We start from the raw sequence: 27,007 nt of genomic DNA on the forward strand, positions 1-27,007 counted from the left end.
TTTCAGTGGTTGAATAGAATGAAAGACTGCAGTCCTCGACTTACTAGATGGTATTTGAGCCTAGAGCCTTATGCCTTTGATGTAAAATACAAAAAGGGACCTGCACGTGCTAATGCAGACTATTTTTCCTGGCACGGGAAGTGGGAAGAAGCCCCAGCTGACAAAGAGACGGCCCACTCGTCGGGGGGGGGGCATGTGAAGGAAGTCCAAGAGAGAGTGTGCGGTCCCAAGAGGGAGAGAGGGAAGAGGGAGTAAGAAAGCCAGAAGGTGCCGGTGTGGAAACTGACTCAAAGGAGAGCATGATTAAGGAAGGGAAAAGAACAGAGCAAAGCGGGAAATTTGAAATATGTCTGGTAGACGAGCACGGAACTGCCTTTAGTGACCCCACTCCCACTCGTGACTAGCCTTGTTGAGCCATCCATATGTTTCATGGAGCCTGGAGCCAGAGTGATGTTGCAGATCATGCTGCTGACCCTTACAAGAGCCAGTGCAGGTGGAAGCAAAGCTGGGGACCACATGCAAGAATTACTGCATACACAGACTACATGTTAGCATTCTCACATTCTGCTTTTCCTTGCCTGTAATAAAGCTGAATGTCAAGTGGGCCTTTTGTTCCTTACATGGGTATAAGGTCATGGGCATCAGATTGTGCCTTTGTCCTCATCCAAATTCCAAACCCCTTCTGGTAGAGCTCTTTGCTTTCTGAGACTCTCTCTCCTAGGTATGCTAAAGGTGCCCTATTGCAGGCTTTCTCCACCAAGAAGGGTTCTTAAGGGTTGGCCTCACAAAACCCCAGTACCTTTCACTGTGGTAGCTGACACAGATCTCCAGTGGTAGCTTGGCTGGAACTCCTAAGTGACATTCGCTCAGTCAGTCACTTACTACTTGCAATCTGTTCCTTAAATGCTTGGGCATCTTTCTCTGTGACCAAAGCAGGCTATCTGCTCTGCCACATAATTCCTTCTTAAACCCTTCCACATTCCTTCTCTGCTTGCTACAAACTCTGTAACTGGGGCTGTGCGTTTGGGCCAGTACTCATCCTGCCTTGCCAATCTTAACTGGACTTCTGTCCAGATACAAGGAAAGATTTTGCTTGATCAGAACTCATTTAGATTCCCTTATAGCTGAACTATAGACCTCACTATTAGGCGGCCTCCTCCATTCCAGCCTCCCACAGATACATTTTTATACCTAGTTTATTTGACTAAGGGACGTGGTGGCGCTGTGGGCTAAACCGCAGAAGCCTGTGCTGCAGGGTCAAAAGACCAAGCAGTCGTAAGATCAAATCCACGTGACGGAGTGAGCTCCCGTTGCTTTGTCCCAGCTCCCGCCAACCTAACGGTTCAAAAGCATGCAGATGCAAGTAGATAAATAGGGACCACCTCGGTGGGAAGGTAACAGTATTCCATGTCTATTCCATCACTGGCCATGTGACCACAGAAGATTGTCTTCAGACAAAACGCTGGCTCTATGGCTTGCAAACAGGGATGAGCACTGCCCCCTAGAGTCGAACACGACTGGACAAAAATTGTCAAGGGGAACCTTTACCTTTACCTTTATTTGACCAAAGAAGCAAAAAATAATAATTCATTTAAAAACTTCTTTACCAGAGTAAATACATACCACTGACTCAAACAATAATTAAGCCTCAAATTAGTATATGTTCTCTTTCACACACAACCATCTAAAGTGTTTACCTTGTCTTGGATGGGGAGATGTCCCAATATGTCACAAGTATACATTGAGATTAAACTCTAATACATCGTTTCCATTTCTTATGAAAACTTTAAACAAAATATAGTACCAAGCATTCTGGTCAGCAATGTGGAATGGTCAGAGCAGAAACAGTGGTACAGAAAGAAACTGAATTGGGGGATGGTGTGTTGAAGGGGTCTGGAACAAATAGCTTCAGACCCTTTCCCACCCATGTTACCAAGCTGTAAGGTCAATGCAGTAGAACTGTAAAATGTAGCTATGTAATGGATTCTGCTGCTTCTAGGCTTTCCCTCAGTCATGCCTACAAAAAGGCCCAGTCGCCTCTTATTTGCTGTTCTGCTTTCGGTGCACTCCTGCTCCAGTCCTTTGCATGCCCATAAGCCTCCATTCAGCTCAGCTGGGGAAGAGGGTCAGTGCATCAGCTGGAGAAGGGCCCAGGTCACCCACCTCCACCTACACACTACCACCAACACAACTGCGCATATACTTTCATACTGCAGTGTTGAATAATTCCTATTTGTAGGGTGGGAGAGAGCAACAGGAAGGAAGCCTGCACTGAACAATGGGAGGAAATGAGAACTGGAAAAAGAGAGAGAGAGAGAGCAACAGCCAAGCAAGCACATATGGTATAGTGTGCAGCAGCTTGATTCATGGGAAAACACCACCCTGAATTTTTGTAGAAACAAGACTTCCACGGCTATCTTACAGCAGTGCCGGCAGCTGAACCCCAACATGAGTGAAGAGGACAATAAGAAAGGGTAAGCGTTGTTAATATTACAGTGCTATCCAGTTATGTAGGTACTCCAGAAGCTGCACTGACAAAAACTTAAAGAGTTTTACTAATGGAGTGGGGGTGGGGTTGGCACAAACAAAGGCAAATGTGGAGCTGTTGTAGAGTTGTTGCTAAGAGACAATTCCTGAAAGAAAATCTCTGCTCCAGTTCTTGTCTTCACCACATTTCACTGAGTAGCTTTGAAGAATCCACCCTACCTTAGCCTTTGAATCTGCAACATGGAAATAATCATCATGACATTCCTTGTAAATTCCACATTTTAGAGAGAAGTCAGATTATGTGAACATACAGAAATGCTATAAAATTATTAGTGTTATAATCATTATCACACCATATTGGTGAGAAATTTGAGTGCTAAAGCATTGTTTAAACCCATGGAAAAAAAGTGGTTGGGACACAGCCAAGAGATAAGGTCACAGTCTATGAGACACATTTTCCCACATGTCTGAGAGGGGGAATGGGAAGACTCGCCAGAGTTCTCTATGCCTTTAAAACTGGAAGACCAACGTACTTTTGTTTTACAACATGGGAATTACCTTGCCTAGTGGTTAAAGAACAGTCCATTTAATTCAGTGGTTTGTTCCCCATGCCTCAGGGAAACATATAGATGGGGCAAGCACATATGAGGAGAAGGGGCACCCTGTGTTGTTTCTTCTCAGCATCTGATATTGGAAGGTAGACTCTTTCTGTGCACGGAAGCTGCATTCAGTTAGAATGTTTAATGGCAGTGAATACCTCAGTCCTCTGCTAACTTACAGTACCTTCCATTCTATTTTGAGACATCTTCATCATGTCAGAACACACCCAGGCTCTGCACACATGTCTGGAAAGACTGCAAGAAGGATTTGGAGTGGAAGGAAGGAACGATTTTAACCCTTTTCTTTGCTACTATGTATCTACTTCAAATTGCACATTCATGTGTATACATACACACAAACTCACACAGGTGCTAAGCCATTCTTCTATTTGTAAGGTTCAAAAAATCACACTGGGAGATGGTTGTTGTGAAAATCTTTGAGAATACATACTGGGAGATACTGCCTGGATCACTTGACTGAAAAGGGGTGGGATAGAAGTGTGGTAAATGACAGAGCAAGAAATTAAGAATGCATTTGCAACTCTTTGGTAATCACATGTGCATAGATGGCCAGTGGTTTGACTCCCCAAAATTGGGGACATAGCCACCTCAGCTTCTCAGATCATGAGTAGTTCGTTGGTGATGTGTGTGATTTGGACAGGGGACATTATTTCCTTTCCTTTCACCTTTACATCCCACCCACTTTCCCTGAAGCCTCCCTCCTGGAGAAAAACAACTGTTACTTTTCTTGAAGATATATGCAGGTGACAATTGGGCACCTAGTTTGGCTATCGGGGCATCTTGTGAGGATGTGAGACACCTCTTTCTTCCATAAGCCATGGCAAAGCTTCTATATCACATCCTTTACAAAAGCACTATGAAACAGGCAGGGTTAATCCTAGAGAAAGATTTTAAAACAGCCAAGGCTTAGGAATCAAAGACAAGCCAATGAGAAATCAGTGATTTTGCTTTCTTTTTGCAAGAATGTTTCTTTGTTTTTGTCAGGAACTGAGACTGCCCAGAGAGGGGACTTGCCAGCTTCATATTTAAATTTAATCTGAAAGACAAATGTATGCAAGTGAGAGCTCATGGCCCCTGTCTAGCAGTAGAAAGTCAAAAAAAATTGAGAGGAAGTGGCTCCGAGTAGAAAACTCTGTGTGTCTGTCTGTCTGTGTGAGTATGTGTGCATGTGCATGCACTGTGTATTGGTCAAGCTGTGGCATTCAGGGGGCCTCTTCCACCCTGATTCTGGAGCCTGCCCAGCAGCTTGGATTCCGTGTTGTTGGCTGGGGTGTCTGTGTTTGGAGGGGTTCTTGCTGTGTGTAACTCATAGTTCTCTGACCTCTCTCATGCCCTCAAGCAACAACAGTGTAGTAAAGCAGATTAGGGCAGTGCCTTTCAGGTCACAAACCCCTGCCCATTATGCTCACTATCGCAGTTTTTTCTTCGCTTGGGAGAATCTCTACTCTAACTACAGACTTGTTACTGTGCTGTTGGTTGATCTGCCTCTTTTTTCCCAAAGGGAAGGCAGATTCTGAATACCTTTCTTTTACTCCCACAGAGAAACACAAAGAATCGGAAATGATTTCTCTGTCCAACAAAGATCACAGATGGGTCTAATATTTACATCAAGACCTGGTACAGTGGGGTCTCAACTTACAAACTTAATCCGTATTGGAAGGCAGTTTGTAAGTCGAAAAGTTTGTAAGTCGAATCAGCATTTCCCATAGGAATGCACTGAAAACCAATTAATCTGTTCCGGCTGTTTTTGGTTCTTAGGTTGAGGGGCATTTCCCATAGGAACTAAGGCAAAGCCAGTTAATCCGTTCCTACCACTAGGGGCAGAATTTCTTTCTTTCCTTTTAACCTAAGATGACTTAGGTTAAAAAAAAGGAAAGAAATGAGGGAGAGAAGGAGGGAACAGACACCTTTTCAACAGAACACCCTGAAAAGCACATTTTCAGCCAAGACAAGTACCTTCTGGGAAAAACCAAGCACCTTTCAGACAACAGATCACCTTGAAAAGCACCTTTTAAATCAAGACAAGCCAATACAAGCACCTTTTGGGGAAAGGGGGGGCAGCAAAGGAGGGAGGGAACACCTTTTAAAAATCCAAAAATCAAAAATTTAAAAAGCGCCAAAAAATAAAAATACAGTCCGTACCGCACTGTACCAGGCAATACCAGCAGTACCAGGCAGTACCAGGCAGTCTGAAGACTGTCTCCAAATCCACTCTCAAAACACTGGGAAGAGTGAGGAAGCAGATAAGCACCCTCTTCACTGGCCAATGGTTAACTGAAAGTTCAAACTTCATGCTTTCCCCACCTCAAACAGGTTTTTTTGGTTTGTAACTCAAATCTGAGTGTGCAAGTCGAGTCAAAATTTTTCTATCAGAGTGGTTTGTAAGTCGAAATGTTTGTAACTCGAGCCGTTTGTAAGTCGAGGGTTGACTGTACAGGGGTTATCTTTGGGTGACTGAAGACACTGTCAGCCATCTTGTCCTGGGCAGTGACAGTTGCTGTGTTAGATCAGTGCAGCTTCTAACATAAAACAGGGTGCTAGTCAAGGGAACTACACTAGCGGAAGGACCGTTTGAGCAGCTTATTTGAACTGTAAATCACTGGTTTCTTTTATCTGTTCTAATTGGAGACAAGTACAAGAATATATGAGGCAGACCAAAGTGCCCAAAACACCAAAATTTCTCCACTGCTCCCAGTTTTTCTACAGATGCTGCTGCTATCTTTCTGTGCCAAGCCTTTGACTATTGTCTTGTTTCCCATAGATGGTAAACTGAGAAAGTTTCTTCCTTCCCTGCCAAGGGGACATGCACCATCAGTGCCATGTGGACTCTGACATCGCAGACTGGCTTGCCACCATTCATTTGGAGAGATATGCGGGTACCTTCAAGCAGCATGGATATGGCTCCATCAGAGATGTCCTCTCTCTTTGTAAGGAGGATCTAAAAACCATAGGTATCACTGCTACTGGCCACTGCAAAAGGATTCTGACTTTAATGCAACGCACCCAAATCCTTGTGGGGGATAAAAGTGGGCACATGGCAGGAGATGCCCATTACAGGTCTGGTAAATGTGAAGATTCTCTGGATGGGACCAAAACTGAGGAGAAGAATGATGTTGGAAAGAATACAGAAGTCATAGTACGAACTCCTTCTGGCCCTGCATTTGTCTGTGACTCAAAAAATAATCATCCACCACCACTGAGTAAGGAACCAATTTCCAAGCCAGTACCCAAACCCAGAACTGTATTTCCCCATGCACCCCAAGCAACCAAACTAGATAAAGCATCATCGTCACCACCACAAACATCTGTACCTGGTTGTAAACCTACTTCTTGCTCTGAACAGTCTCAAGAAACCATTATTATACTGGAGGGATTTGATCCAGGGGAAAGCAACACAGATAATGAGAAGCTTGAGGTCACCCCTGAGCCCAAAGCTAGGCCAAGAGATGAAGTCCCAAGCACCACCTTGTCACTTCAACACGGAACAAGGAAGAATATTTCAGGATCTGTTCTGCTGCCCTCTGCTCCTGTGAAAGAACTAAGTTGTGACATCAAGAATGTGGATGGAACCTCTTCATCTTCCACCGCTACATCTTTCGCCTATAAGAGCCAGCCTGCAGACTCCAGTCCAATAGAATCCATTTCAAATGCTTTCAAAATACATGGAGAGCCTTTGTTGCTTCCTCCCATGCTCAGCAAATCAACATCCCTAGAGGACAGAAAAGAGGTGAGATCAGCTATGCTTTTGCCAGTACCACCTAAAAGCATGGAGGTCAAGGAGAGTGTGAGGAGCCAGCCTGGTACCCTGCCTTCTGGGCTGACTATGGAAAACGGGACTGTGAACATGGACAAGTGAGTATAGCCGCTGTTGTTAACCATACAGCTTATCCTCTTTCAGGAAGACAATATAGACTGAGGTCAGTTAGATAAAGGTAAAGGTTCCCCTTGACATTTAGTCAAGTCGTGTCTGACTCTAGGGTGCAGTGCTCATCCCCATTTCCAAGCCATAGAGCCAGCGTTTGTCTGAAGACAGTTTCCGTGGTCATGTGGCCAGCGCAACTAGACATGGAAAGCCATTACCTTCCCACCAAGGTGGTACCTATTTATTTGCTTGCATTTTACATGCTTTCGAACTGCTAGGTCAGTTACACCAGGACAAAAGAGGATCATCTGGTGACTACAGTCAGAGATAATGTTCAAGCTTAGTTATAGAAGAGCTAGCTATGTTAGTCTGTGTAAGCATATCAGGCAAAACCTGAAGGGAAATAAAAAATTTAAAAACCTTGTGTCACCTTAAAGATGAACTGTTATATATTAATGTGAGCTTTGGTGGACAAACCCACTTCTTTAGACATATGGAGTGAAATGCAGTAAAATACATGTACAGATCATTTTCCTTTTGCTGCTAGTAGGAATAGGAAATTAGCAATCTGTATAACATTGAAATGTGTAAACTCAGTAGCAGATGGGTAAAGATACATAGGGGAATGTGTGATATTCATCCGTGGTCTAGAGGTTACATGAGATGGAACAAAGACTTTTTCACATCCTGAGAGTATAGGCTTGCATTGCCGAAGATAAGTGTTCCACAGTGGCAGCACCTAGTTTGGTGGAAATAAATAATTACTAATATTGAAAAAGAAGTGCAAGCAAAACTACCACGGTATGCCTGCTCAACCCATTGTCCAGGTGGTAACACCTGGTGGAGGCTTTTTATGTTTCCCTTCTCATGGCTCCTTTATCTTTAAGCTGGGTCCAGACAAGACAAAGTTTCAGGTAGAGAATTGCTCCCTGGAAAGCAGAACTCATGGCCATTCTACTGTAGAAGGAAGTGAAAGGAAGATGCATGTGTGGCACTTCTGAACATGAGGTCCCGCTCCATGTTCAGGAATTAGTGTGAAGGGGAAGGGAGGAAACAATGTGGATAAAGGTCTGTGGCTTCCAAAATGTAGGCAAAGCTCAATAGATGTCTGTAACATGCTCCCTTTTTGGAAATTTTCTCCATTCTTGCAGCTCCATGGGACAGGTCTGCCTGGATCTAGATCGAACACCCCCAAGAGCTGCCAGCAGATCAGGTGAGAGTGAGGACTATTCTTCTTGTGAAGGAGAGGGAAGAGCAGGGGATTGGGGCCTCTCACCTCACATTGTTGACACAGACCCTGGTGAAAGGCTTAGTGTCCTGCTTCCAGTGGGAGAATAGGTTATTGTCTTATGCTCAGGACCTAATGTTGCATATGGAATCAAAGGGACAGTGTGAAAGTTACGCTGAGATGGAGTTCTGTGCTCTTCCAAATTTGCGAGTTCCTGACTAAGATTCATGTACATTCCCCAGCACATCTCCTTGCCCTCTGCAGATCCCCCTACTTAGCACAGAGTTCAGAATGTTCACTTAAAATGAGCTATGGGAGAGGGTTTTGAGCAGTAGAGCTGAAAGAACTTCCCTCCCCCATGCCATTTCACCAATTGAAAACTTGAGTCAAGTTTGCCGAGAAGGTGTGTTTTTCTCAAAAGCAAGGCAAAAAACCATTGGGGAAGGGGAAATAATGAAGATTGAGTGGAAAGAAGTACCCTCCTTTCATCAGGCCGGAGTTCCTTGGACTGCTTTCAGGCATAAACAAAAGTGGATGTGTGCGTCTGATGTTCTCCCACCTCTTCTCTTGTTTTGGCCCTTCTCTGAGTGCAGAGATGTTCACTGAGGGCTCTTCTCCTGTCCTGTTGCAATTGGGTGCACCTGCCTCCTCTGTCAGCTTTTCTGCCTACTTTTCCTTATCCACAGGCCCTGTTGAGGAATCCATCAGCCCCTATTGCGAAAGCATGTTTGGAAATTATTGGTCTACCCAGGAGCAGGTAAGGGTGTCTTGGACTTTATAGAGCTTGCTTGCTTTCTGACCAGCGCAGCCAAGTGCCCATGCTTTGTGAGTTACCCAGCAAACTCACATTATGAGTTTCTATATAAATACAAATATAATATAGGAGTAGGCAAACCTAGGGGGCTGTAGAGACCATTTTCCTCCTCTGGAAATGCACTAGGCTTGCACCTCCCCACCACAAAATAATCCTGGAAAACCACACCAGAATTGGCCAGAAATTCACTTCAACTTTGGAAAGAATGACTTGTAAGCATTAATTAGGGAGGGGTGGGGACTCAATTAAATTATGAATCATTTTCAGTAATTACTGTGATGAAAATGACAATGTCTTGGGGCAGTATACCCTTTCATGATAACCATAATCTGTTACATAAGCTTGGTTTTCTTTTTCTGCATAATGGTGGGACTGGCCCTTTCTGGGTCAGTCACTATAGGAAATCTGACATTGGGTATTATTAGGAAAAGGACTGAGGGGGGGAAACAGCAATTCTCACCATGTCTTTGTACACATTAGGTATGGGACTTTTGTGTTTAAACAAAAGAGAAAAAATACAAAAGAGGGCCCTTCTTTTTTTAATATTATTGATTCCTGAAAAAGTACTTCTTAAATGTGAATGTTTCATGTTAGTGAAAGAGAGGGATATGAACATTTTATTAGTTACTATAGTTACCTCTTTCATTTAACCTTTCTTTTACTTCTTGGGCATCAAATGGCTCAGGAAAGTTTTAGTTCAATAGTGTCTGCAACCAATTAGACTGTCCTAGAGGGGAGGAGTGGGAATTTCAAAGCAAGAAAATGAAGGCAAAAAATAAATTCAGCTACAATCTTTAGGATATTTTAGAACTAACTCCAAAAAACACAAATGGGGGGAAATTAAATAATATGATCTGAAAGAGGTGACCCCTTTTGTGTTAAAAGAAATGTCCACTGCACAAAAACTGTAAAAATGAAAGAGGTACCTTTCAGGGTTTTGATGATCACCTATAATAACGTGGTTTGAGACCATGTTACGTGTCAGAGCGTCTTTTCCCAAGGTCATCAACCCTCTATGCTAGGCCCTCCCAGGCAATGTTCTTCCAGGTGGCCACTCCGAGGGAGGCCAGGAAGTCATCCACCAGAAGTAGAGCCTTCTTTGCTGTGGCACCAATACTCTGAAACCAACTACTGGTGGAGCTGCACCTGATGCCCTCCTTCCCAACATTTAAAATACTTCTTAAAACACAGAGAGGCCTTTCTTGGCACCCCTGTCCTGATGGGTGTGTTTCTCTTGCTGCTTTCTTTGTTATATGCCTGATGTGCTGCATTTTATTCTGTAATTTATGCCTCTTGGAGTTTTCAGTTTGAGTATTATTTACTTGTTTTATCTAATTTATGTCTACTGTGTTTTATCCTGCTATAAACTGCTCAGAATACTGCATCACACTAAAGGAAGGAAGGGAGGGAGGAATTCATGCCTGCCTGCTTGCATACTTATACTGTACATTATGGCCGTGGGGAGAAATAACAGAGGATTGGCAACACCTTCTTGTCATTATTTGAGGATTCAGACACGTTGAGGTGTTTGTTTCTAGAAATATAGTGGGAAACCATACAGGAGGGTATTAATGCACTTTGAACTTGCAAAGTGTTCTGAGGTGGAGGGGTTGGGAAAGACACAGTGTACAGCTATATGGTTCAATGAACCACTGTGAACTCCAATTTTTTCACATCACATTTTAATCAACAAGAAGCAGGATGGTGGATTACTTCAGTGTATTTCGGGTCATATGGTTTGTTATTGCACTCCGTCTTATTTATTCTGGTACGTGTGTTCTGTTTTGAACGTGTGCCACTAGGGAGTTCGTAGAATAGTGTGAAAACCATGACCAAATTTGGACCTATGACTTAAGACCCCAGTGCCAGATTCTGGCCTCATGATATGCTTGGTTCACTATGTGCTTCCCTCATACTAAGATGACATGGTGGAAAAGGGGCATGACAGCACCATGACTTATCACAACCACCTCGCATGAACGTGTGTGAGCATACACACACAGTCACTACAGACATAAAGAGCTTGTGAATGTCATGTGACACATGGCCCACACAGGAGTGGGGAGTCTCTGGTGACGGCAGGCCTGATGAGTGCCTTAACACATGTACACAGCACAAAAATGCATAAGTTATAAGACCAAAAAAGGAAGGAAGTGAGAAGAATAAGATTGGTATGGAAGGAGCATTTGGTAATTGAGGAGCTGCAAAAAAAGAAATTGGCATACGACAAAAACAGCATCATAATGACCAGTATCTCTTTTTTATATATATAAAACCAGGCTAGGTGGACCCTAGCAAAGCAGATTAATCAGCATATGTTTGTGTTCTAGTTTCTTAAATCAGGAAAGAACCCTCAGTGCGCCATCTCCTTAACATCCTGTTGTTCTTTTCCCAGGGTGCTGCTTCCCCTGAAGGACAGGAATATGAAGAGGTATCAGAATGTGCAGCAGGTCACAGAGAAGACAGAATCACGTAAGTGATTTTATTTACTTTTTTGTCTCTGCCTCTGATCTTTATCTCACCTGTGTCCATTTGAAAAAGAAGGCTGAACAGTAGCAAGTGCTTCCCTAACAGAATCCAGGGAGATGGCTACATTCCTTGGTAGAGGTTACAGAGAGCCTCTCCCAGTTGCAATGAGAGTTTCCTGGGAAAAAGATAATGACTGCTGTTATACAGCTGTACTGTATTCATAGTCCTCATTTTCTCCCTACTGCTGGTTGTTGTTTAGTCGTTAAGTCGTGTCCAACTCTTCGTGACCCCATGGACCAGAACATGCCAGGCCCTCCTATCTTCCACTGCCTCCTGGAGTTGGGTCAGATTCATGTTGGTTGCTTCAGTGACACTGTCCAACCATCTCATCCTCTGTCGTCCCCTTCTCCTCTTGCCCTCACACTTTCCCAACATCAGTGTCTTTTCCAGGGAGTCTTCTCTTCTCATGAGATGGCCAAAGTATTGGAGCCTTGGCTTCAGGATCTGTCCTTCCAGGGAGCACTCAGGGTTGATTTCCTTTAGAATGGATAGATTTGTTCTCCTTGTAGTCCAGAGGACTCTCAAGAGTCTACTCCAGAAGCACAATTCAAAAGCATCAATTCTTTGGTGGTCAGCCTTCTTTATGGTCCAGCTCTTGCTTCCATACATCACTACAGGAAAAACCATAGCTTTGACTCTGCAGGCTTTTGTCGGCAAGGTGATGTCTCTGCTTTTTAAGATGCTGTCTAGTTTTGTTATCCCTTTCTTCACAAGAAGTAGGAGTCTTTTAATTTTGTGGCTGCTGTCACCATCTGCAGTGATCATGGAGCCCAAGAAAGTAAAATCTGTCACTGCCTCCATATCTTCCCCTTCTATTTGCCAGGAGGTGATGGGACCAGTGGCCATGATCTTAGTTTTTTGTTGTTGTTGTTGGGTTTTTATGGTATGTTGAGCTTCAGACTAGATTTGGCACTCTCCTCTTTCATCCTCATTAAGAGGTTCTTTAATTCCTCCTCACTTTCTGCCATCAGAGAGGTATCATATGCATATCGGAGGTTGTTGATATTTCTTCCAGCAATCCTAATCCTGGCTTGGGCTTCCTCCAGCCCAGCCCTTTGCATGATATATTCTGCATGTAAGTTTAATAATCAGGGGGACAATATACAACCTTATTGTACTCCTTTCCCAATTTTGAACCAATCAGTTGTTCCATATCCAATTCTGTTGCTTCCTGTCCCACATATAGATTTTTCCAGAGATAGATATGGTGGTCAGGCACTCCCATTGCTTTAAGAACTTGCCATAGTTTGTTGTGGTCCACACAGTCAAAGGCTTTTGCATAGTTAATGAAGGAGAAGTAGATGTTTTTCTGGAACTCTCTGGCTTTCTCCATAATCCAGCACATGTTAGCAGTTTGGTCTCTAGTTTATCTGCCCCTTCAAAATCCAGCTTGTATTTCTGGGAGTTCTCGGTCCACATACTGCTGAAGTTTTCCTTGTAAAATTTTGAGCATAACCTTGCTAGCATGCGATATGAGTGCAATTGTACGGCAGCTGGACCATTCTTTGGCACTGCCCTTCTTTGGGATTGGGATGTAGACTGATCTTTTCCAATCCTCTGGCCACTGCTGAGTTTTCCAGACTTGCTGGCATATTGAGTGTAGCACTCTCCAGGATGTCTGGCTCAAGGTCAGCAACCACACTATCTGGGTTGTCCGGGACATCCAGATCATTCTGGTATAATTCCTCTGTGTATTCTTGCCACCTCTTCTTGATATCTTCTGCTTCTGTTAGGTCCCTATCCTTTTTGTCCTTTATTGTGTCCATCCTTGCACAAAAGGTTCCTTTAATATCTCCAATTTTTTAAACAGATCTCTGGTTTTTCCCTTTTCTATTATTTTTCTCTATTTCTTTGCACTGTTTGTTTAAGAAGGCCCTCTTGTCTCTCCTTGCTATTCTTTAGAAGTCTGCATTCAATTTTCTGTAACTTTCCCTATCTCCCTTGCATTTTGTTTCCCTTCTCTGCTACTTGTAAGGCCTTGTTGGACAGCGTCTTTGCTTTGTTGTACAGTGGTGCCTCGCTTGGCGAAGATAATTCGTTCTGTTCAAATCACTATTAAGCAAAATTCTTGTCAAGCAAAACGAAAAAGCCCATTGAAATGCATTGAAAGCTGGTTCAGTGTGTTCCAGTGGGCTAACTACCCCATCGTAAAGCGAAGAATCTCCATAGGGTGGCCATTTTCCAATGCCTGTATAGCGAGGAATCCACAGTGGGGAGCCATTCTGCACAACGGGTGGCCATTTTAGAACTGCCAATCAGCTGTTTTAAAATCACTGTCTAGTGAGAAATCGGTTCCCGAAGCAGGGAACCAATCATCGTGAAGCGAATTTTCCTATTAGAACATCGTTTTGTGATTGCAAAAGCAATCGCAAAAACCTCATCGTCAAGTGGTTTCGTCATTTAACGAGGTAATCATTTCTTTGGGATGGTTTTTGTTGCTACCTCCTTCTCTGCGATTTGTAAGGCCTTGTTGGACAGCCACTTTGCTTTCTTGTATTTCCTTTTCTTTGGGATGGTTTTTGTGGCTGCCTCCTGTACAATGTTATGAGCCTCCATCCATAGTTCTTCAGGCACTCTGTCCACCAAATCTAGTTCCCTAAATCTGTTCTTCACTTCCACTGTGTATTCGTAAGGGATTTGGTTTAGATTATACCTGACTAGCCCAGTGGTTTTTTCCTACTTTTTTCAGTTTAAGCTTGAGTTTTGCTATAAGAAGCTGATGATCAGAGCCACAATCAGTTCCAGGTTTTGTTTTTGCTGACTTTATAGAGCTTCTCCATCTTTGGCTGCAGAGAATATAATCAATCTCATTTCAGTATTGTCCATCTGGTGATTTCCATGTATAAAGTCGCCTCTTGTGTTGTTGGAAAAGAGTGTTTGTGATGACCAGCTTGTTCTCTTGACAAAACTCTATTAGCCTTTGCCCTGCTTCATTTTGAACTTCAAGGCCAGACTTACCTGTTATTCTTTTTATTCCTTGTCTCCCTACTTTAGCATTCCAGTCCCCTATAATGAGAAGAACATCTTTCTTTGGTGTCAGTTCTAGATGGTGTTGTAAGTCTTCATAGAATTGGTCAGTTTCAGCCTCTTCAGCATTGATGGTTGGTGCATAAACATGGATTACTGTGATGTTGAAAGGTCTGCCTTGGATTTGTATTGAAATCATTCTATCATTTTTGAGATTGTATCCCAGTACAGGTTTTCCCACTCCTTTGTTAACTATGAGGGCTACTCCATTTCTTGTATGTAACTCTTGCCCACAATAGTCGATATGATAATTGTCTGAATTGAATTTGCCCATTCCCATCCATTTTAGTTCACTGTCATCCAGGATGTCAATGTTTACTCTTGCCATCTCCTCTTTGACCACATCCAGCTTACCAAGGTTCATAGATCTTATATTCCAGGTTCTTATGCAGTATTTTTCTATGCAGCATTGGATTTTCCTTTTACTTCCAGGCATGTACACAGCTGAGTGTCCTTTCGGCTTTGGCCCAACCACTTCATTAGCTGTGGAGCTACTTGTCCTTGTTCTCCGCTCTTCCTCAGTAGCATTTTGGATGCCTTCCGACCTGAGGGGCTCATCTTCCAGCGTCATATCTTTTAGCCTTTTGTTTCTGTTCATGGGATATTCTTGGCAAAGATACTGAAGTGGCTTGCCGGTTCCTCCTCCAGATGTATCGCATTTAGTCAGAACTCTCCACTATGACCTCTCCATCTTGTAGAGATGTCATAGCCCCTGCATGTCATAGCCCATAGCTTCTCTGAATTACTCAAGCCCCTTCGCCATGACAAGGCAGCAATCTGTGAAGGGGCCCTACTGCCTACTGCCGCTAAAAAAAATATCTTGATTGGAACAGGGTGTAAGAACTGCCTTTGTTACTGAGAGACACTTTTGCTTTTCAGGAGGCTAGCTGATCCCAGTTGCAGTGGGTTCTTATTTGGTTAGGTTTTTTGTTTTTGTTGTTGTTGTTGTTGTTGTTTTGGTGCCCTGTGAAGTAAGCACGGCACTATTTGTTTCAGGGGCAGAAGCATAAAGGTGGAAGAAAAAAGCCAATCTACTCAGAGAGGAGTTGCCTTCAACAAACCTGTTGCCCAGAATGAGACTGAAGGCTATTCTACTGTGGAGGTTCCATGGACCCCAAGTTCTCATTTCCAGATCTCTTCATACGCTGATGAAACCTTAGATGACTTGACCATCTCTCCTTATGCGAGCTATACCTCATCGTCTGAGCGGCCACCTACTGTGTTCAATAGCTGGCTGGACAAGCTCTCTCCACAGGGGTAAGTGGCTGGTAGGAGGGGAGCAGAGTAGTGAGGTAGATGAGAATGGGATATTCCTTGAATGGCTTTATTGTCCTCTTCTGAAGTAAATTGCTCAAAGCAATTTACACCATTAGAAATGTAAATAAAAACACTTGAAGTTAGACCAGCAAATCCTTACAAGGATTGAAAGTGCAAAAGATTGGAGAAAATTCATACCTCTATTTTAGCACTTGACAAATGAAAATATCCTGATTAGCAACTCCTCAGGGCACTTTATTTTTATATAGAGAAATTTGGAGCAGAGGAATCAGTCACCTATGCCTAGAAACCACGATCTTTGGTCTGGTGGCCCTTTCTAGTTGCCCTCTGGGCATATGAGAATAGGCTGCTGTCTCTCAGTGAATAATAAAAATGTATATATATATTCGGGGCATGACCTCAAAATTTAACAATTAAAAGGTAATGGCTACATGAAATAATTACATGAATCCCTCATAAGGTTAGTCACATACAAGAGTGCTCAAATTGTAAATTTTAATAGCGAAAGAAAGAAAGAAAGAAAGAAAGAAAGAAAGAAAGAAAGAAAGAAAGAAAGAAAGAAAGAAAGAAAGAAAGAAAGAAAGAAAGAAAGAAAGAATGAATGAATGAATGAATGAATGAATGAATGAATGAATGAATGAAATTGTATTGATCTTTAATATGCCTTTTAACTAATTAGTACATTTGCTTTTGCTTATTCAAGTACAGGTTCATCCAGAGAGAGCATTTGTTCCTCAACTCTTTGTACTGCTTGTTACTGTTTGACATCAGATAGGTGATGGCTCTTATGAGGATTTCTGTCCACATTTATTTCTAAAAACCCTCTCCTCTCCTCTTCAAGAAACTGTAATCTCTTAACGGAGCAAATCAAAAATATTTCAAAATGTTTGAAGAATCTCTTTGAAAACTATGCTGTATGCTAGATTTTAGTGTTGTCTCTCTCAGTGTGTTTCAGTAGATTAGTATCCATTGAAAGCTGCAACTCTGAGCCCTTTTCAGCAGAAACTTCACTTTACTCCTTTGGAAATTAACCATCTTTCATACCAACTCTACAGAAAACATAAGGGAAATACCCACTGTGCTAGATTCTGGTTTTGTTTGTCTGTTTTTGTTAATTAGTTTTATTTTTGTTAGTGCTATCTGAACTCCATCCTAGTACAAAGCAAAGCAGACCAACAAAACCTCATGGAGGTAGTTTTCAACAGCCAGAAAGTCTGGCTTTTTAAATCACTTGCATCTTTCTGGTGGGGGAGGGGAAAATATTAATATCATCAGCATACAATTGGGCACATGTAAGGGAACAAATGCTCTATCCGGATAAGCCATGAGTAATTAGTCTTTATTCTTCAACTTTAATTCCAAGTAGGGCTGGGCCATGCTGCAATTTTTCTTTCTCCCATGTACAGATTTTGGAAATGCTAGTAAAATCTAAGCAAAACCAAGGTGAAAGAAAATCCTTACCTACTCCTAGGTGAGAGTTATTCTATTCTAGAGCTGAACCTCCTACAGTGGGAAGCATCAAAGATGGAACTGAGCACCAACTCCTGCTGATGTCAGATGTAGCTCTGTTCCTCAGTAGCCCTTTAATTAGCTTATTTGTTGATGAGGGGTGTCTAGGTTAAAAGCTCTGCACTCAGTGGGCTCTCTTTCATTCTCAATAGGAATTATGTCTTCCAGCGACGCTTCGTCAGATTTGATGGGAAGAATATCATGTACTTTGGCAATGAGAAGGTAGGGAGAGAATTCTGCTTGCTAAACACTGCAGGCTTGTTGGGCTTGGGCTGTTGATGGCCAGGTGAGAATAAAAGGAGCTGGGAAAAGCAATGGGAAGTCCTGGTTAATTGAGTGAACATCATCAGGAAAATGTATGATATTGGAAGGTGTGGTAGTGAGACCAAAGGGTTTGGAAACTTCATAGGGCTTAGAGCTTTTGGTACATGAACTTTTGCCATATATGTATGCATGGACACAGGTATATGTACATGTATGTGTCTGTCCCACACCCAATAGGAAGGAAGTAAAACTAGATAATCAATTCAGTCTGTATCTAGGTTCACTGCAGAAATGTCAAAGCTAAACTCCCTGTATGCTTGGGTTGCAGGAGCCGTATCCTAAAGGAGTAATTCCACTCTCTGTCATTGACATGGTGCGTTCCACCAAGGACAACAAATTCCAAGTTGTCACTAGGCACAGGATCTTTGTCTTCCGAGCTGAAAATGAAGGTAAGGAATTCCATACTGAGCTACTTCTTGACTACCCCTTCTTTAATGCCACACTCTCCCTGCCCCCACAGCCAGCAGCATCCTGCCTTTGACTGGCCCCCTTCAGCGCTCTTGTTGCTGTGCTCCTCATAGGGATCTGCACATAGGGATGCTGCTGCCAGCTCTTGTCATACAGTATGTATTGTCCCAATGGGTCTGCAGCTCTCTCTGCCTTTTACTGTCTCTCCTCCTGCAGCTCTGCGGGATGAATGGTGCCGCATTCTGCAACAGAAAGTGACAGAGCAGCGACTGTTCAGTCCTCGGCCCTGCCTCAGCAGCAGCGCCAGCAACAACATCACCCGCTTCCAGAAGTCTGGCTACCTCGAACTCAAGGGCTACAAATCCAAGCTCTTTGTGGTGCTTATCCTGGCAGAGATGTGGCTGTACAAAAGTGAGCAGGTAAGCATCTGAGACTTTCAGCATTTGCATCCCTCAGCCAGGGGTGGTAGACTGTGGTGTGTTTTTTCTGCTCATCAGATTTGAGGAAATGGAAAGCAATTTTATCGTTTTCGTCCAGAGATTTTTCTGTTCATAGGATTGGAAGGGAGACAGATTATCTTCTTCATACTGGTAGGATTAATACTATTGCAGAAATGGCTCTGACAAGATTAGAAGGATGGCTGCACCAGACTCAAGGCAGTCTGAGGACCAAAGTGCACATTGCAAATAGCCTGTTGTTAGAACAGAGATTGTTAAATGCTGAAAACATCAGATTGCTACAAAAGGAGATTTTCATACCTCCTATAGTCTGCAAACAGGTTGCTTTGTTTTGTGATTGGTTATCCAGAGATAAGCATGGGCTTCTTTTGCAGATAATATTACTTGATCTCAAAGATTTGCCTGAATCACATATCTGGAACACAAACAATTTCAGTTTATCTCTATAAAATATAGTTTATTCCTGTCCTGAGCATTTGAATTTGATGGAAATTCACATCCTTCAAGATCGTAGCTGGTGTTAAACTCTTCAGTCTCCACTCTTGCCATTTTGAGCCTTTAACGGGAAAAACGGGGAGTGAAATATTTCCCTCCTGATTATTTTCTGAGCTTGAGGGTATATGACTAGCGGGGACATCTTTTTGACTGTAAACTAAATTCTGTTCATTCCTCTCTACATTTCCTTCCCAGTTCTTTAAAATGGGTGTTGCAATCTGTGTGATAGAAATGCACAGCACCACCATCAGAGATGCCAAAGGACGCGGCTTTGAGCTCATCACCCCATTCAAGATATTCAGGTAACACAACCTGAGCATTTAAGTGGTGCACTGTTTCATGCCTGGCAGGAGCATAATCAAGAACTGATAGAACAAAGTCAGATGGCCCAAAGAGATGAGCCATTCTTCCTTCTCCAGAGACAAGAACTGTCTGTCAGCAGCAATAGAATAAAAAGAGAATAAGAAAGTTGTGTTGTGCTGCTTGCTCCAGATTCATCTCTTGTCAAGAAATGTCATTCCCCCCCCCCCAAGAGGCCTCTGTGACACCAGATGAGCAGACAGTGTAGAACAGCAGCTCCTGTGCCTCTTCTGGCCTTATTGGTAGGACACAAGTGGATCATATTGCTGGGTGCCCCAAAATTTGGGAGAACACCACCACGGATGCTCCTTAGTCAATGCAAAGGCTTTTTGGGCAAGCTTTTATCTCTAGAAAGTCCTGGAAAGATCAGGCCTCTTGGGATTCTGGTAGGGTAAAACTGTTCCTCTTCCAGTCCATTTTTCCGCTGGGAAATGAGAATTTTTCTTGCAGGCCTTCATGATGTCACCTAGTCTAAGGAGCAGGGAGGGAGCAGAAACAGCAACTGTTTCCATTCCAAGAAACCGGGGTTGGTCGCTGCTGTCTGCACTTCTTCTTCATTTCTTCTCTATGTCCCATAGAAGAAAGGCCCATACCTTTCTGTTTCATCATCTGGAAAGAGGAAAGCAGCAGTCCTTCCAGAGTTTGTCCCCTCTATGGCACCTTAGGGCCACAAGAGTTGGAAGCACAGTGTTTCTAGATTGACAACGTGTTTGCTGCGAGGCTAGACCCTACCTTATTAGGTGTATGTTTCCTCAGTTTTGTTGCTGAGTCTGAACGAGAAAAGCGGGAGTGGATGGAGGCCCTGCAGAACTCCATTGCTGAGACACTGTATGACTACGAAGTAGCTGAGAAGATCTGGTCTAACAAAGCCAACAGGTTTTGTGCTGACTGCCAGGCTCTGAGCCCTGACTGGGCTTCCATCAACCTCTGTGTGGTCATCTGTAAGCAGTGTGCAGGCAAGTGCTTCTGGATAATCACTGTTGAAATCCACTTATGTAAGTAAAGGTAGTGTGAATGAGGAGAGTGTCTGATGGTCAAGCACTAAACAATTTGGAACATTTGGTCTGAAAATTAATTTCTCAAAGTTAAATCTATTAATGCTTAAAATTGAACATGTTTAACTTGTTAAATTAACATTGTGTGTTCTGTGCTGTCCAGTCAGGAGCAACTTGTAGTAACCCTAATAGGGCTTTCAAGGTAAGTAAGATATTTTAGGAGTGGTTTTACCAGTTACATCCCCCCCCCCCGGTGAGTTTCCATGGTTGAGCAGGGATTCAAACCCAGAGTCTTCATCCATCACTCTGTTCATTACACCACACTGAGAATCACAAATTCACCATAAGCATTATCAACATGTTAATTCAAACATTAGTATGGTGTGTATGCGCACACTACATTTCTCAGTCCACACCTTTCTCACCCCTTTCTCACCTACTTCTCTTTCAAAACTAAATTTATGTTAGATAGCCCAACCTTGCCCCTATAATGTAATACAGACCATGACACCCAGAATCGCTAGTTAATGTAGCCAAGAATCAGTGGTCAGGCAAATAATCTCAGTTTCACTTCACATAGAGTCTGTTGATTTGCGTTGTTGTTCCAAATAAGATCCTTTTTTTTTTCAAACATTATCTTTGAGAGACTGAAGGCAGTACATTTTTCCTCACATGTTTTAGATGATTGTGGTGATCTGCCTTGGCTACAACCAGAACTGGCTTCTATGATTTCAGTGGCTGTATTGAAGTGGCTGGCCTCCTGAGAGCCAGCTTGCATAACTAAGCTCTATGCCTCTACCCCATTTTTTTAGTGTTATGCTGAAGAAGTGTAGCTGAGAAGGGTGGTTAAGGGACTTTGTATAAAACAATGACCCTGCAGCCTTGGGGTTTGTGATGGGCTAAGATTAGAATTCCCAGACACCCTGATGTATCTCATAGATTCTTAGCTCTCTGTATTGGCACTTCAGGGTCTCATAGTCCAAATGCATTTATAGGGCCAGGGCTGGACTAGCTGGTATAAATCTAGTTTTCAAAGAGACATGAAAAGGCACTTTTCCCTTTAGGGGGGTGCACTAATGTACGACTTCTGCACACTAACTCATGTCGTTAACTAGTGGAACTCCGATCACGATTATTTTTCAGATGTTGATTTTGAAACAAAGATGTTTTTCTTTTAAGCGTTAGATTTTTTAAGAATGTCTTCCTGGCATTGGTCCAAAAAAATAATACATTTAGCATTCAATTCAATCTACGACTGGAATCAGATCCGAAATATGAACCCATGAGCTGTGGCAGATTCTTTATTGCTGTGGGGCTTAAGTTTAGTGTTTCTGGGAGCCCGATCCTACTACTAACCTCCCCCACACCCCAATTAAATCATGTTCAGCAGGTTATAGATCAAATTAAAATTTGGGTAATTACACAAGGAATGTGCAAGCAGGGATTAATTTGAAAGGGGATTGTGTTATTTTTAGCAGCAGTGAGTTGTTTTTTTCTCCTCTGCAGGAGATTTATTTATTTAAATGTGGATGTGGAATAGATTCATTGAAATCATATGATTTGACATGTGTGAATGCCTCTGGTGTTTTTTAGAATCCTGCTACCTGATACAGTGCTATACCAGATAGCAGGAATTAAAAATACATAAATAAAACCATCATGACTTCACTGTCCAGAAGCTCTGCCGCAGCCCCAAGAGCCAGCTCTGAGGAGTGGCGGTAACAAAGCCATGCAGGTAGGCAGGCAAGCACAGGAGCCTAGCCCTTCTCCTCCGTATAACAGTGAGAAGTGACACCACAAACACTTTTCCATTTCCTCTTGGTGGTGGCATGAAGGGCTGGAGCATCTTCCTTGCCTTCTATCCACAGGTACGAGAGCTTACCCTCTCCAGCAGCTCCGGCTCCTAGCCATGTGAGTTCCTCCCTTGAAATGGCAAGTAGCTTCTTGGTTCCCACCTCTCACTAGGTGACACACCCTCCTTGAAAAAAAGCTCTGCAGAGCCGCCCTTGTGTTCTGAACTCTCACCCCAACCCACAAAGGTGGGGAGGAAAGCAGGAAGGAGGGAAAGCACAGGCAGCTCTTCAGAGCTTCTTTCATGGAACATGTCACCACCCGTCAGCTGAGCAATTGTGAGAATGGTAATAGCATTTTATAATCGTGTTACAACACCACTGCATATTCCCATATATTGCAATGTATCTTGGAAATGTAAGCCAGTCCTAAAAGGTGTAACTTCCATGGTCACCCACCCAAGAGTTTAAGCTTTTGAATTCCAAAGTTACTGGCCAGTCTATAATGGGTTAGAGGTTGTCCCCACGACTGTTACAGGTTCTGCCCTGCTTTTGGTGGCAAAGCAACCAAAATTGTATGCCTGTTCTATGAAGTTTGTGTTCAGCGCCTCTTTGCTTCCACAGGCCAACACCGGAGTTTGGGCTCCAGCATTTCTAAAGTGCAGAGTCTGAAGCTGGACACAAGCATTTGGAGCAATGAGATGGTTCAGGTATGAAGCATTTCCCCAACAGGATCTAGAGTCTGAGAAGTGGTTGAGACACAATCCAAATTTGCAGGTGTAAGAATGATTGAGGAGGATAATTCCTTGTACTAACATGACAAAATATAAATTGAATAAATAAATAATTTTGAATTGAGGTTATTCTTGGGGAAAAAGTTCCCAGGATCATGCTGTACTTTTGTTTTTGAAAAGGAGTGCTTAAAATGAGTGTTCTTCCAAGTACCACAACTGCTTCAATGTCACCCCAACCCTTTTCTCTAAAGTTGTTCATCATGCTGGGGAATGAGCAAGTCAACAGGTTTTGGGCAGCGCATCTCCCACCTTCTGAAGCCTTGTATCCTGATGCCAGCACTGAGCAGAGGCGAGACTTCATCACAAGCAAGTACCGCTATGGGCGCTACCGTATGCAGCACCCACAGTACAGCAGACAGGAAAGTCTTTTAAAGGTAAGCCTCTATAGAGGGCTTTGTGCACTGGGGAATCCAGGGGGAGGTATAAACTGGCTGTGACTCTCACACAGGAATTCCAGTGCACTCATGGGCATCAAACTTGCATCTGCTCAGACGAGGCTATTCTTAGTCCAATGGGACCACGTCATTGCCTGTTCAGATGGCTAATAAACTACCTTTTCTTAGTGCTTGGATTTTTAGGGTCAGGCATACCTGTAGAAGACCAGTTATTTCAAGCAGGTCCACTAACAGTCTTCCTTCCCCTCAGGCTCTGTGTGCAGCTGTGTCTGGGCCTGGCCTGCTTAAGACAATGTTGAAGTTCTTTGCAACCACCATGGATGCTGAGATGGGAAACTGCAGCACCACTCTAGGAGCCACTCCCTTGTACAACAGCGGGCAGGTTCAGCAAAGAAATTGCCCAGGTAACTATATACTCAATCCGTTTGCATATGCATATATATATACTTGATTAAGAAGGTGAATAATGTCTTTCCCTGGCCACACCCATTTAATCACATCTCATCTTCCTGGGCCAGCTTCTAAATAATGTTACCAGGTGCTGTCTTCCTAATGCTACCAGACTCAGCAGGAAATGAGCTTCTGTGCATGTATTTGAATATACATTGCAGACTTCACTCCCAAAGCTTTAATTTTCATTCTCACAACTAAACATTGGCCTGGGGGATTCTAAAGCAAATTTAAAGCAAGAGGCTTGTCAGCAAAGAAAATTATGATTTAAAATTTTATATGTAATAATTTAATTTACAAAAGTAGTCTTTTCATATTGAATCCCCACCTGTCCTACACAGCATGATGTTTATACTTATGGACTTGCTTCCCTCATTCTCAGAATCCCCTCAGTTAATGCAAAGAACAGAAACAAAGATTCTGCTCTTCTAAGTCTCACACATCTGCTTGTAAAAATGACACTGACTGAGCTAATAATGTGAAAGTTAGTTTCCATTATCTACTTGAATAAGTTTATGAAGATGCCAAATTTAAGACTGATCCAATGAAAGGTGCTAAAACAAGCACATTTATTGTTTTCACTTCCATTTTTAAATAAGATGGTCATATATTTATTTCCAAAACAAGTGAAAACTAATGATGTTAGTTTTGTAGATGTTATGAGAAGTAGTCCAAAGTTCATTAAGGCTGTGCTACTCCCTTAAACCTATGGCAAGGTTAGACACTAGGTGCTCAGTTTTATTCTGAAACTAGCATGTCTTCAGTACAATGCTTATAAAGTCATCCATTCAGTGGATTCATCTGTATAATTCCTATTCCTTTTATTATATGAAATCTCTCAGAACCTAATTATTTATTACGTCAACTACACAAGATAAAATCTTGGGGGAAACCACATATATAAGGGCAATCACACAAGTGTCGTTCACCTTTCACTTACTGTCCATTGCATGGCTGGGTGTGCAGTTGGTGACAATCATCTACTCAACTGGCGGACATTGGGGAGCACATAGAACTACATATGTGAGTGACCTGATGCAGCTGGTTTAAGGCAGTAGGATTCTGCCTCATAATTAGCAAATACACTTTCCCAGGCTTTTCTTCTAAAGCAGGAATGTGAACTGAGTCCTCAGCATAGGCATTGGAGGGCTTGAAGACGGTATAGAATCCAGGACAAGGTGGGACATCTTTGCTGGTCTCAGACATTCCATCCTCTTGATCAAGATTTGGGTCTGAAAGAGCAAAGCAAAATGTGAGCATAGGGAATGTATACTGTAAGCAAGCACAACAGTATTGATGATTACAGATACTAAGGAATCAGACTTCAATTCCACCTTCCTGGCTTTATGGAGCATGAGCCTTAATTTCATCCCTAAATCAACAGCTTTTTTCTTTCTCGGTAATTGAATCTTTTATAGATGATGCAATGTATAGGTATTCCTGGAAGTCTGTGCATTTAACAGGCAATCTTGGTGTGGAAGGATTTAGCCCAGAAGGGGTCTACAATGAAATTACACAAGCAATTGCCCACTGTGGCTATCTGCATAAGGCACCAGCCATGACGAAAATCACCGTCATCAAGAAGAGCAGAGAGGGTAAGTGTGAAGAATGGTGTCAGGAGCGATCGGGGTCCACAATATGTAGGCAGTGGGGTAATGGCTTTTTACTAATGTTCTCTCTTGTGTAGAATTTCAGAGAGTCTGGTGCTCCCTGGAGAAGTTTTTACTGTTCTATGAGACTGAGATGAGCTCTGAGCCAGTGGGGAAAATAGACCTGGCAGATGTGATTTCACTTGCTGTGAACAGAACAGACATGGTGCCTAATCCTGGCTCCTCAGACAGGTATGTGGAAATGTGAGATGACCAGTTATTTCTCTACCCTTTTTCCTATTTAAATTATCACTTACATTAATCCCTGCTGAAGTGTGGCTATATTTCTCTGGCTGGTGAAGATGTCACACAACAAGACACTCCTGGACTCATCTGTGTGGAATAAGACAGCCACCTAGGAGTTTGACACCCTTCCTTGCACCTACACACGGATATCACTTCTCATAGCACGAGGTTCAAAAACGTACAAAAGCCCTGTTTTGCTTGCACTTTTGGTCTGTGGTCCATGAGAATGCCTTGAGTACTAGGCTGGTAGTTCTGGTAAACAAGCCGAAGAACGTTTCTTGGATACCAAGTTGAACGGAGTACTAAGATGAACTCAGTGACTTCGTGTTTGCTCAGATCACTCTCAGCAGTGAACTAGGTTGGAGAAGGAAAGACAGTAATACAACATAATCTCTTTTCAAAGTTCTGTGGGTTCTTTTGGCAGTAAATACAAAAATTAATTTCTATTACTTTGCTTTGAAGTGTGTTTCCTTTCCACTTTTCAACTTGATACCATTTATTCTAGATAAAAATCGGCATAGCAGGATTTTATTTGGGTGTGTTATTGGGCACTACAAATACCATAAACAAAAAATACACTAGAAATAATTTATGTGGGAGAGCCATAGAGTAGGGGAGGGGATAGAAAGGTGTTATTTATTAAGGACATTATTGATCCTAAAGCTAGGCTGCTTAAAATTCTCTATTTAAAATAACTAAAATATTGTCTCAGTATTGAATTAATTGATACTCTGTTTGGTGCAGTAGATAGAGTGACAGACTAGGACTCAGGAGACCGGATACCTTGCCACAGACAAAGAGTTCTTTTCGATTCAAGGGAATGACACATCAGTGAAGGGGAAAAAAGGCTCCAAAACTTTATTAAAAGAACAGGAAAAAGAAAAATCCATAGAGAAAAAGTTATACATTAAAAAGCAAGAGTACAAAAGGATAACTCCAAGTATAAGATACTAATTTGAATGCAAAAGGATGGAGCAAAGCAAAGATACAACTTGAAAACCCATTCGGAAGTTCCCTATAGGTCAGCACCAACGTGACAGCACATAACATTGAATTAATCTATCTGTAATGTGTGTGTCATAGCTACACTTGGAGCACATGATGATAGAAACTCCAAGGTACAAGGTACAACTGAGGTACTGTACAAAAGATTTTAAGTAAATTGGAGTTTATGAAACATTTGAAAGCAAGAAAAGTCTAATGAATGCTGGAAGAGAAAAAAGGGATAATTTTTTTAAATTTAAATTATTTTATTAACATCCATAGTGTAACGATGCAAGTTAAAATTG

At 42.5% G+C, this 27,007-nt stretch overlaps 1 protein-coding gene across 5 annotated transcripts in view; it reads left to right on the plus strand.

Moving 5' to 3' along the window:
• Nucleotides 1–2,290: 2,290 nt before the first annotated feature.
• Nucleotides 2,291–27,007, plus strand: part of ARAP3 (ArfGAP with RhoGAP domain, ankyrin repeat and PH domain 3) — a 68,453-nt gene continuing 43,736 nt past the window's right edge. For 3 of the 5 annotated variants that reach the window (XR_013544686.1, XM_078392474.1, XM_078392475.1), the window contains exons 1-16: nucleotides 2,291–2,474; nucleotides 5,869–6,959; nucleotides 8,121–8,182; nucleotides 8,884–8,954; nucleotides 11,407–11,483; nucleotides 15,564–15,824; nucleotides 17,507–17,576; nucleotides 17,947–18,067; nucleotides 18,303–18,505; nucleotides 19,235–19,341; nucleotides 20,156–20,355; nucleotides 22,809–22,894; nucleotides 23,170–23,352; nucleotides 23,624–23,777; nucleotides 25,242–25,418; nucleotides 25,511–25,664. Coding sequence is in view for 3 of the 5 variants with exons in the window: in XM_078392474.1 (XP_078248600.1) it covers nucleotides 5,911–6,959; nucleotides 8,121–8,182; nucleotides 8,884–8,954; nucleotides 11,407–11,483; nucleotides 15,564–15,824; nucleotides 17,507–17,576; nucleotides 17,947–18,067; nucleotides 18,303–18,505; nucleotides 19,235–19,341; nucleotides 20,156–20,355; nucleotides 22,809–22,894; nucleotides 23,170–23,352; nucleotides 23,624–23,777; nucleotides 25,242–25,418; nucleotides 25,511–25,664 (2,975 nt within the window). In the remaining 2 variants the exon portion in view is untranslated. The remainder of the gene's footprint in view (nucleotides 2,475–5,868; nucleotides 6,960–8,120; nucleotides 8,183–8,883; nucleotides 8,955–11,406; nucleotides 11,484–15,563; nucleotides 15,825–17,506; nucleotides 17,577–17,946; nucleotides 18,068–18,302; nucleotides 18,506–19,234; nucleotides 19,342–20,155; nucleotides 20,356–22,808; nucleotides 22,895–23,169; nucleotides 23,353–23,623; nucleotides 23,778–25,241; nucleotides 25,419–25,510; nucleotides 25,665–27,007) is intronic. The other 2 variants (XR_013544687.1, XM_072998338.2) reach the window with 1 other exon arrangement.

This window comes from Pogona vitticeps, chromosome 4 (assembly GCF_051106095.1).
Source record: "Pogona vitticeps strain Pit_001003342236 chromosome 4, PviZW2.1, whole genome shotgun sequence".
NCBI lineage: Eukaryota > Metazoa > Chordata > Lepidosauria > Squamata > Agamidae > Pogona > Pogona vitticeps.